At 43.8% G+C, this 11,690-nt stretch overlaps 1 protein-coding gene across 2 annotated transcripts; it reads left to right on the top strand.

Annotated features, from left to right (window-relative positions):
- Positions 1 to 1,664: 1,664 nt before the first annotated feature.
- Positions 1,665 to 6,687, top strand: LOC100829134 (serine/threonine-protein phosphatase PP2A-4 catalytic subunit). Of its 2 annotated transcripts, XM_003558684.4 has the most exons (11): positions 1,669 to 1,933; positions 2,628 to 2,684; positions 3,328 to 3,411; positions 3,508 to 3,579; positions 3,868 to 3,939; positions 4,163 to 4,203; positions 4,722 to 4,788; positions 5,347 to 5,538; positions 5,635 to 5,724; positions 5,839 to 5,946; positions 6,233 to 6,687. In XM_003558684.4, exons 1-11 carry the CDS (start codon positions 1,835 to 1,837, stop codon positions 6,296 to 6,298), a joined length of 948 nt encoding a protein of 315 aa, XP_003558732.1. In that variant the 5' UTR covers positions 1,669 to 1,834; the 3' UTR covers positions 6,299 to 6,687. The 2 variants fall into 2 exon arrangements, with proteins under 2 accessions (XP_024313183.1, XP_003558732.1); XM_024457415.1 differs by having other exon boundaries at positions 1,665 to 1,933; positions 3,328 to 3,579.
- The last annotated feature ends 5,003 nt before the right edge of the window (positions 6,688 to 11,690 follow it).

Raw genomic sequence — 11,690 nt, forward strand, 5'->3', positions numbered from 1 at the left:
ATACACAAATCACGCGCGCACACACAAAAAATCATAAGAAAATTACCATCGGTTGCAAGATTGTAAGGTTGAACCCAAACTCTAGGAACAAGGTCACGGATCCAGATCTAAACTCAAATTCTCAATCTCCCATACCTCAAAACATCAATTGCATGGTCATAACTTCCAACCAAACATGGCAAGCAATACACCTATAACATGTCTTGATATGAAAAAGGGTGCTTGGGGCTAAAATCAGGGTGAGGCCTCACCTTAGATCTGAACATACGAGTGCCACTAACAAATGGATCCGTCTTCACTCCGTGTGCTGAATCCATCTCAAGATTAAGTAGAATCTCCAAAAAAAATAGCGTGATTTTACCTCAAGGTGTGGAGAAACCCTTGCCTTCTCACTAACGAAGCCTAAGAATAATCTCGGGGCAAGGGCACCTTGATTTCAAACTAGCTTTAGGTACCCGATGCCTAGTGCAACATGGTCTCGTCGAAGATTGGTTTTTTGCTTCGGAGAGATGGCCGGGTCTTGATTATATATGATCTTATTGATTTTGATTCCAAATATTTGAGTATTAATTATGGATATTAACTCCTTCCGAACAATCTAGCTTTCTATTAAATGCAATTAGTTTCACAATCTTCAAATGGCATCCTACCATTAAATGAGGTTACACATCTTCAGAAAAGGAAAATAAAATTCAACTAGTAATATGAAATCTCAGAGAAGACCAGCATGGCATGAATTACACTCGTGTTTACATCATTATCCCATGGTTCGACCATTATGTATGGTAACTCTTCAGTGACGTCGTTATTTTATCATTATCATTTCCAATGGTGTTCATACTTTGTCGAAGTAGTTTTTATTACAAGCTTTAGCATGTTTGACTTTATTTTGATTTTAAATGTTTAAATTCAAATAGGGCTTTAAGCTTGATATGAACTACGAGCTCCATTTTAAATTTATAAAAATTCCAGAAGAATCATATTTGTGTTTGTTAAGATATTTAAATGTCAAATAGAGAATCAGGTAATCATTTGTTGAGTTTATAGAGTTTATCAAAATAAGAAAATCATGTATATTTTGAGATTGTTTTCGAGATTAAGGGTGAAACCAACTTTGTCGTGGTTAGCCGTAAAAGAACTTTGTCATGCTTTAGTTGTGTTACCATATTAAAAATCTCGAGTGGCTTTTAGAGGGCATGAACGTCTACTCCTGCTAATATGCGTTTCAAATCTAGATTCAACCACTACGAAGAGAAATGAAGCTATGCTCTCCTTGCAATTTTTCATTTTGTGGCCGGTATGGCGAGCAACGAAAAGCAATCTAATTACATCCCTGATGTTAGGTGAATTCAGAAGACCCGCTAAAAAGGTTTTGAAATTAGCAATATGAAAAATTACAGGTGTGGATCGTGGGGCCACAACATGGACTGCAGACCTGGGAACAGACACACATGACCACTGTAGATCCACTATCCTGCACCTGACAGGCTGGTTCCACCTGACCTGCCTTTAACTGACAAGCGGGTCCCACCGGCCGGCCGGCCGGCCTTCCCCAAACCACTTGCCACGTCACACGCGGCAGGGGAGGAGGCGCCGAGGCGAGGAGCGTGTGGGACCCACTGGAGCCGGCAAAACGGGCCCGCGTGGCAGATGGGCTTGCCGTCCAGTCCGTCCCCCCTCTCTCTCTCTCTCTCTTCCCCGCTCCTAGCCTCACTCCACACTCTCCCGTCCCGTTCCCCCTCTCCGACCGCGCGCTCTCCCCTCCCCTTATCTGCCGGCGACGAGGTCGAGCTCTAGCTGGTGCTTCGTACAGCCCGCGGAGGAGGAGGCGGAGATGGAGCCTATGAGCGTTGACAGCAGCAGCAGCGGCTGCGGGGGCCTGGACGCGCAGATCGAGCAGCTCATGCAGTGCCGCCCGCTCGCCGAGCAGGAGGTGAGGTTCCGGACGGATGCGCCGCCGTTCTACCTTGTTTTATCGTTTTTATTGGCGGTGGTTCAGCAGCGCGATCTGGCGAATGCTGGGTTTGATCTGTTGCGAGGGGGCGTCTCTAGGGTTTTTAACCTGGCCTTGTTGGTTGGAGGCCTTGGATTTGGTTTGTGATCCGGCGATTTGGTCACGATTTTGCCCCTTTTTTGTGCTGGGTAATTTTGGTGGCTTAGAAGGAGGGTACGTCGAGTGGTTTGTGTCCAGCGAGTGTGGTTTTTGAATCATTCTGATCCTGTGCTTCAGATTTGGTTTCTCGTGGTAGATCCCTTGTAACAGTCGCGGCAAAGTAGTACAGTATAAAACTTGGAAATTAGCAAAGCTCATGTGGTCACTGCTGTAACGTTCTGTTTAGACTTTAGAGCATGCCTGGTTTAGAGGACAATTTGTTGCCTAACGCAACTGCAGCCGTAAAAATGGTATTTTTAGGGTCAAGTATATCTTTCTCATGAAAAGAATGCCAGGTATATATATCACCTGCAGGATGTCATGTTTTGTTCGGTATGCAAGGTGTATGGGCTATTGATCAAAAACAGAAATATTTGATGCACATAAACGTATAGAGTTGATATTCTTAAATGGAATTCTTATATTCCTGGAATTGGAGATTCTTTCTGTGTCCTTAAAGTCCCCACATGTGCAGGTTAAAGCATTATGCGAGAAGGCCAAGGAGATATTGATGGAGGAAAGCAATGTACAGGTATCACATACTATCAGAGTATCAGTCCTCATCTCACTGTTGAGCGTTGTATCTTTCATTTATCTTTATGTATGCAAGGGGTATCTTTATAGTTGGTTCCAAAGGTTGTTTGGACTTATTATGTCGTCTTGTCGTATTAGACCGACAGCATCCTCGTTGGGTTGGTCCAGACTCACATGCCTGTTCTTTTCTTTCCCAGTCGTATTTGTCGAGGGCTTTCTGATCAACATGCTGACCTTCAAATGTTTCAGTTATAACACATGCTTCAGTGCTTTTGAGCTTAACCCATAAACCAGCAAATACTGGTGCTAAAATGAACATGGGAATTAAGTTCTTCTTCCTTTAAGTCCATTGCATCGGCTTAATATTTACCTCCCCTTGTATGTCACCATATGAAACAAAGCTCCATGTAAATTGCCCAGTTTATGCATTCATACACACACGACTCGATTTGGTGTTCTTCCTTCCATTCCATTTCATTGCTTAAAAATTAGCTCTTTTTGTAAATCACGGTATGGAATAACTTTCCGTTCAAATAGCTCAAACAAAGCATGCATACAGACATGATATGAAAGTACCATGGCAAGGTACAAGCACAGATAAGCGTTGGCTTTTAAGGTTTTGCATTTTTTTTGTTACGCAGCCAGTAAAAAGTCCGGTAACAATTTGCGGTGACATTCATGGACAATTCCATGATCTTGTTGAGCTTTTTCGGATTGGTGGGAAGGTACTATTTACATTATCTGATCTTATATTTTTTTCCGTACCCCACTTTACACCATGCACTGAACATCGTATAACATTATTCCTTTTTTTTTTGCAGTGCCCAGATACTAATTATTTGTTCATGGGGGATTATGTGGATCGTGGCTACTACTCAGTCGAGACTGTTTCTGTAAGAATGGACCCACATCTTTTCTTTGATCAGCATTTATATATACTTTCTCCGTCCCATATCAAGTGACTTTCTATTAGACGTATCTAGACGCTTTGTAGGCATAAATAGGGCAAATTTGAGTCACTTAATATGGGACGGAGGGAGTAGTTTAACTGAATTTGCCATGTTTCACAGACCCAGTACCTATTTCTCATTAAGTCTGCAAAATTTCTATTCATGGAATTTTCCTTAATTATTCTTTCTAATGATCTTATGTCTCAAGTCATGTTATATATCCGTGTCCAGCTCTTGGTAGCACTGAAGGTCCGCCACCCACATCGGATTACAATCCTTCGTGGAAACCATGAGAGTCGACAGGTACTGTTAGACTTTTTTTTTTCTTTCTCTCAATGCTTATGTGTCGATGTAATTTTTTGCTACAATTGTCTCGTATTATAAATTGGAGCGAACTTCTCTGGTTTCAAATCTTACATTTCCTGTTTTATACAAAAGTTTATTACAATTTAGATGATGTTTTTAATGGTATACTTGTCATGTTTTGTTTGTCAAACTTAAAGTTTTGTATTTACAATTGTTGCAGATCACACAGGTCTATGGATTCTATGATGAGTGCTTAAGAAAGTGAGTTTGTTTGGGTGCTTTGGTGAAAATTTTGCTTAATCTTGTTCCATGTCTAGCCTGCCTTTTCTGTACTGTATCATTGCAACTGTGCTAGAAAATACATGTTTGTTCTATCTGGTTATGGTGTTTCTTGCGTTCTAGGATTTCTATCTTATTCCAATATTGATGCGTGCCGCTTGTGCTGATGCGTGTGAACTATATTGGGCATCTTCTATTCATCTGCCTTTTCTGTTTCAGTATTTATAGATAATCTTTAGACTACTATTGACTTTGTGTTGATCGTATACTGGTGAGTTGTTGACCTGGTCATATGCTCTTTTTTTCTGATGGTACCCTATTACCAATTTACCATGCTTGTGAGCTGCATATGCTTTAAGCAAATTTGAATAATTATATGGCATTGTTGTTATATACAAACCCTTAGTTTTATGTAAGTTGTCTACGTAATCATTTTTTCTGCAAGTCTGCAATGCAGTCTTGATATATCATTTGTGTTTTTGACTCTTCTCTCTAACCAGGTATGGCAACGCCAACATATGGAAAATATTCACAGATCTTTTTGATTACTTCCCACTAACAGCGCTGGTGTGTCCCCTGCATCTGTGTTCTCCTTTCTCTTAATTTTATTTTATCCGCCTTTTCCTAAGATGCATGCAGTCTTAAGTATGAATTTATTTTTGCACTTCTTAATTGCATGGATGTCTAGTTTCTTTGGCATCTATATGAGTTGGTAGCTGTGAACATGTCCATTTGCGTGTCTAACCTCTCCATGTTGTGAGAGTAACACTCCATAATTTTCTGCCTGTTAGGGTGGATGATTATGTTACCTGTTATGTTAGGTGTTTCCAGCAGATGTAGAATCGAAATATCTAGAAATTGGGGCCATCAGGGAGTTGTATGGCTTGACACCAACTAGGCTGTTTTTTAGTGTTATTAGGCCTTGAGTTTCTCAATTGTATGGATGGACTATCAAGCTGATAGTATACTCATCTTTTGGTCATGCTGTATGAAAGAAAATTCTTCGTTAATTGTAAATAAAATAGCTTCCCTCCACTCTCCAATAACCAAATAAGCTTTCATTGCATTTTTCTAAACATGATGTATTCCAAGGACTATATTGATATCTTATTTACATTCTTGAAGGTGGAATCTGAAATTTTCTGCCTCCATGGTGGTTTGTCTCCATCAATTGAGAATCTTGATAGTGTGCGGTGCTTAGATCGTGTCCAAGAGGTTCCGCATGAGGGACCTATGTGTGACCTTTTATGGTCTGATCCCGATGACCGATGTGGCTGGGGCATATCTCCTCGTGGTGCTGGCTACACATTTGGGCAGGTACTACAATGTGCCTCATTAAAACAAATAAGCCTCATTAAAACAAATATTTGCAGAGTTTTTGGTTCTACTTTGTTCATTCTTTTTTTTTCACAGGACATATCTGAACAATTCAATCACACCAACAATCTCAAACTTGTAGCTCGGGCTCATCAGCTAGTTATGGAGGGATATAATTGGGCTCATGTAAGCTGGTTGAACTATTCTTTTTTGGACTGCGAAGCTGGTTGAACTTTTAGATAGTTTATCAGCTGGTGTTGTCTAATTAATATGTTATGACTATTCACTCTGTTTATACAGGAACAAAAAGTTGTTACCATATTCAGTGCTCCAAACTATTGTTACCGATGTGGCAACATGGCATCCATTTTGGAAGTTGATGACTGCAACAGCCACACATTTATCCAGGTGATAACTGGTTTTACTTGGTACTACTTTCTTTCTTATCAGGCTCATTGCTGTGGCATCATCCAGCTAGTCATGCAATGTTGACCAGTCATTTATACCCCCATGTTACTGTAAAGTGATTGAAACTTTATATAGAAACGTTAATTCAGTACTTCACTCGATTTTTAATAGACATTCTTATGATAACTTATTCATGCCGTACTATGAAATATAGGTATATCATGTTGTGTGCTGTCAAAATGAATCTCTTATATACTCATCAAGCTGGTTTCCCCTATTATTGCAGTTTGAGCCAGCCCCTAGGCGAGGTGAGCCAGACGTGACACGGAGAACGCCTGATTATTTCCTTTGAATGAATCGGCAGCACCATTTCTCAGCTTGTATTGCGATAACCTGCACCGATCAGTGAGATTCTGCTGGGCCCAAATATGCACATGAGCCGACAAACAATAACAAAGGGGGTTATCAAAACCTTATGTAAAACTTGAACCCCCATCGGTCAATTCAACCAAGGGGGTGCTACCCTGAAACAAAACAAGGTTGCAGCCACTCCTGCCTGAGTTCCAGCTGAAAAAAAGGACCAATATCCATCATCTCCCTCCTCACTAGGCAATTTCATAGATTTCTCTTGGCAAAGACTGCACTCCTACCTGTAGCGTAAGCTTGCATCACTGGGCTTGTAATCTGTATTATTATCAATGACAGGATTCAGTTTAATTAAATCAGATTTCAGTATTTCAAGTTTTTCCAGCAAGTAAAAAACATATGAATAGGCAGTCAACCTCAAAGTGCCTCATCTAGAAGCCGCACGACACATAGTTTGCAGGAACCCAGGTCGAGGAATTGACACCTCCTCGGGTTGAAGTTTGATGATGGCTATACCTCTCTTCGGGGTGTCAAACTGGGACGCTGCCATGCAGGCACGCAGCCTAACATTTTGGGTCATGCTCCAGCCAATGACCCACACTCTCGACCCGGGGCCAGGGACGCTGCGTCGACTCACGTTCCCGAATTCTATTGCACGGCACGAGTACAAGGTTGCAGAACTCCAAAAGAAAATGCAAACAGTCTCAAAACACTCATGCAGCAGTGTGCGATTACATGGTATATATAACCCAAATATAAATAGCCAAAACCAGTTTTAGAGTTCAGAAATAAGTTCCAGTAGCAACTGCTGATCGATAGCTTGAGTTCACCGGGTAGAACAACACTTGGACGCACGCACTGACTCTCGCCACCACACGCACGCAGGCTCACTCACTTCTACTGAAGACTGAGTCGTGGATCCAGCTTGAAGATGGACGAATGACCATGACCTCCTCGCCATCGACGGTTCAGAATAACCACGCAGGCAAACTCTTGGTTCTCGTTCTCAATGTGAAGTTGCGTTCAGAAGGTCTGAGAGAAAGTCAGTTCTCAATTATAATGAGCAGCAGGTGGTCTCCTCAGACTCAAACAGGTCCGAGAGCTCGACGGCACAAGCGGAAGACAGTTGCAGAATGTCGTCGTTCCTGAGCAGCGGCTCCAAGCCCTTGGCGGCGAGTCTGGCAGAGCAGAGTTGGCATTAAGCCTGCACCAGAGCTTGTCACTCCAACTTGCGCCTCTTCCTTGCGGATTCCTCATCAAGGCACGGGCTCATGGAAAAGGAAAGGGAACGGCAGGAAGGATCCAGCGTCAGGTGGCACGCCAGCATGGCTGGTAGGAGAGGTGAGACAGGGATAATTTCGGAATCTCAATATTAGTGGCAACCACTTAACAGTTTAACTAACGGATTATGATGGAAAACTCACAGTGGTGGTATTTTGGCATGCTAAAACTGAACTGTTGTGGTATTTTGGCATGCTAAAGCTGAACTATCTTTGTCTAGCTAGATGCTCGTAAAGCCTCCAAGTCTTACTCGATGTAGCCTCATTTGGTGCAGCGGTGACTTCCTCGGCAGCTGCCCTTAGCAACAGCGAGTCAGGAGGAAATACCATGCAAAACAACACCCGAGACAACACACGCACGCGTGGTAGGGAGACAAAAGATGAAACAACAACTACGGATACTGATTTTACAATAGTGAACAAAGATGCAGCTATAATCGCACACTGGGAGATGATGAAAGAGGAAACCTTACAGACACACGTAGACAAAAGAAACTTGTGAAGAGACCATGGAGATGAGACGTAGCAAGCGAGGACTGAGGACACTTCCACTGCAACTAAAATGTGCAGATGAACAGTAGCATGACCGTAGAGCACATGGCTGAAACATAAACCCATCGAACCACCTTGGCAATTGTAATGGACAATAAACATATTTTTCTTTGCCTTTCATCATCGCATGTAAAGAATACCAGTGAGTACATAATTTTCACATATTCAGAGTGTGCAGCTGGTGGCCATGACTGATTAGCTCCTAGAGAAGCATTGGACTTTACAGGGGGCAGTAGACTAACGGCCAGAAGGGTGGCGGTGGAGTTGGCCCAGGTTGGGAACAGTATTGGCAGCTGGCAGATGGGAGTAACCGGCGCAGTGGACATCATAGGCATCAGACGGATCAAGGGGCAGGGCGACACTGCCGGCCACGGCGGCAGTGAGAGCCATAGTTAGCCATGGGCAAATGGGCGTCAGTTAACACCACTGGTTGTGTTGATTGGATATTCAGGGGATAGACAAACCCTTCAGCAAAAGCAACGTAAGTGTTAGAACATAATAAGAGCAGCGCTAAAATTGTACTTCCTCCGTTCCTAAATACTTGTCGTGGTTTGCACAAAAACCACGACAAGTATTTAGGAACGGAGGGAGTATTAGACAATGCGTACGAGTGGATCACGTCAAGATAGGTAAGTACTATTGTCCCAAAGTTCACATTTTAATTCATGAGCTGCTCACATTTTTTAAGGCTATTTTTTGCCACAAGCTTCTGCATAAGAGCTTAAACTCAGCAATACTACAGTGGATTATAAACAGAAAACATAGCACAAACCTTCCATGGACTCATGTTCATAAACCGGAGAATTTTGCAATCACTATCCATATCTGTACTGAGGATGATGCCAAAGAGAAGCTACAGTGCTTTTCAATTTGTCCGGTGAAGAAAGGCACCAGATTCCCAACTTGGAAATTGCCCCTTCATAATTATACATGATATATTCATATGGCTAATTCCTGAGATCTCATGAAGTTTGATATACCAAATATAAAGCCTCATAACAACGAAACAATAAAACCAAGGAAAAAGCATTCGAGCTAATTTTTGCGCTTCCTAGCAGTAACATTGGCAGACGCTAAACAAGCATGACACCATACCGAGAAAATATTTGTATGTCATTTTAAAATTATGAGTACTTAGATTTTACGAGTTGTAATTTGGAAGTTGTAACTCCAGTATTTTAATAGTTAAAGGCCATGAATAAAGTAAATACCGGAGTAAAAAAAGGACAATACCATATAACAATTTTTGTCAATATTATTTACCTGATCCTGATAAGGTAAAATTTGGGCAATTAACATAACTGTTGCTTGGATGTGGGCAATCAATATATCCATTGAGATATTCATCGTCATAGCTATTGTTCAACATGCCTTGTTTTTCTTTTTTGAGGGAGTTCCACATGCCTGGTTGTGGTATCTGCGAACGCATGATTAAATTTTTAGTGCACTATGACAAAAAAAAGAGTGCATAAGAATGCATGCACAACATAAATTAACATGAGCATAACATACCAAGTTGTTTAGTGATAAAAGATGATAATTATAATTACAATTATCATTTGGTGCATAAGTAACTTCCTCGACAAATGATCTGACACAAATAACAAACAAGTAAAATGTTATATATTATCTCGTATAATGATATCTGAAGATTTAAGAAATTATATAACTAGTTTAACAAATTTATATCAGCAAAATTCATGAAGACTTACGCAAACATAATAATAAAAATTACCTGGGAGTTGCATTCAGATAATCAGAGAATGCACAGGAGTGGAAGTCTGGTTTGAAATAACCAAGTCGCTCGGAAGAAACTGGTACAAGCATTTCCACGGTCTTCTTTCCAAGGTCAACACCAATCATCCACCCGTTCTTATCATCAAATCTCACCTTAGACACAAGGTAAACAACATTGTCAGCGTCAACGCCTAGGGTCGGGTAAGCTGAATACAGATTCCTGAGTGTCGACCTCCTGGCTTTAGCATCCCACAACTGTGGGAGAACCATAATGTGTTCAGCTTTGTCAACCCAAATGTCATCAATATCAACACTGTGTGCCTTGCGCCAATGGTCCCAGGAAGTATGCCTATAACATGTCCGGAGCTTCCAACCATCAGCCACCATAGTAAATTCATTAGGGTCAACACGAATGTCATCATTGCCGACGAGCAGTTCTGAGTCATAGATGATATCAACGCTGTCAAGATCCTTGGTCATCTTGGGAGGCTTCTTGTCAGAATAAGGAACAATCGTTTTAAAGCGATGCTCCAGCTCCACAAACTTGATGAAACCATCACAGCAGGTCACATCCCGGACAGGACGGGCATCACCTATCCGTTGCTCATTGAGCTCAAGCATGGGTATTGGGATGAAACTTAGGACGGGTTTCTCCTCAAACACGTTGCATCTGACAATGCCCCGCCAAAGGTCAACCCAGCCTACAAAACCTCCTCCAAGCATGATCACCTTGTCGTGGAGAGGGGAGGGCAGGTCATCTTGCCCGGCCCCAAGAGGTATTTCCAACCGCAACGGCGTGGTGGTCCACTTGTCCGTCTTGGAAGAGTAGACGTGAAGGTTGTAGTCAGAATGGAGCTGTGTCATGGCGAGATCGGCGAGGAGAAATTCCTCATCGTCGTCGTCGAACGGCAAGAGGCAGACCCGGATTGAGCTTATGGTGCGTGGCGGAGCAGGCGGGATCGGTTTGAGCGACGGCTTGCTGCCGCGGCCGGCTCTGTAGACGAAGTACTCGGCCAAGTGAGGGTTTTTGCCGGTGCTACGGGGCCCGACGGTGAAGGAGAAGCGGAGGAGCACGAGGCCCTTGGCGGAGAAGAGAAGCAGGGGCTCGATCTTGAAGTCGTCCCGCTGGAATCCCGGCCCGTGAACGCAGAAGTGGGAGATGCCCGGTGGGTCGGCGAGGCAGAAGGTGACCTTGACGGCGTGGCCGGTGCTCGTGAGGGCTTCGGCGGTGGTGGCATTGTTGCGGACGGCGAAGTAGGCCTTCGTGTCGAGGAGAACCCAGGCGGGGTAGCGGCTGGAGCCGTCGTGGACGGCGAAGTCAGGGGGGCGGAAGGAGGAGGCGAGGAAGGATCCCTCCATGTTAGTCGGCGGCGGCGGCGGCGGACAGATCGGGTTCGAGAGAACAAGTCGAATTTTATGGGTTCCGGGCGGTACGCGGGCCGAGCCCGAATTGGATTTGTCTTCCTGTTCTTATCGGAGTGCCTTTTGGTTGGGACGCTCTGGGCGACGGCCGAATTCTGCCGACATGACCCACCGCCGTCCGCCATCCCCGCTGCAACTGCCGCCGCCCTGACCTGCGACTGGCGCTGCAACCTGCAACCACTGATGTGTCACCCCGCTCGTCCCACGGCCCTGCCACTATAGTCTCCGCCGTTGCAACCAGCAACGGTTGTTGCGATTCCGCCGTCGCATGCCATGCCGCACCCGCCGCCGCCGTGACCGTGCTCGCCCTCGACGTCGCCCCGGTGCCATCACGTCGTTGCCGCCGCGGGAGCCACCGGCGTGGAGAAGTTGTCAGTTTGTTCTTTT

The sequence above is a fragment of the Brachypodium distachyon genome, chromosome 1 (genome assembly GCF_000005505.3).
Source record: "Brachypodium distachyon strain Bd21 chromosome 1, Brachypodium_distachyon_v3.0, whole genome shotgun sequence".
In the NCBI taxonomy this organism is placed as follows: domain Eukaryota; kingdom Viridiplantae; phylum Streptophyta; class Magnoliopsida; order Poales; family Poaceae; genus Brachypodium; species Brachypodium distachyon.

Coding starts and splice junctions, on each gene's coding strand:
- LOC100829134 (XM_024457415.1), top strand. CDS start 1,835: ATGGAGCCTATGAGCGTTGACAGCAGCAGCAGCGGCTGCGGGGGCCTG. Junction 5,539..5,634: donor CTGGCTACACATTTGGGCAG/GTACTACAATGT, acceptor TTTTTTTCACAG/GACATATCTGAACAATTCAA. Junction 5,725..5,838: donor AGGGATATAATTGGGCTCAT/GTAAGCTGGTTG, acceptor CTGTTTATACAG/GAACAAAAAGTTGTTACCAT.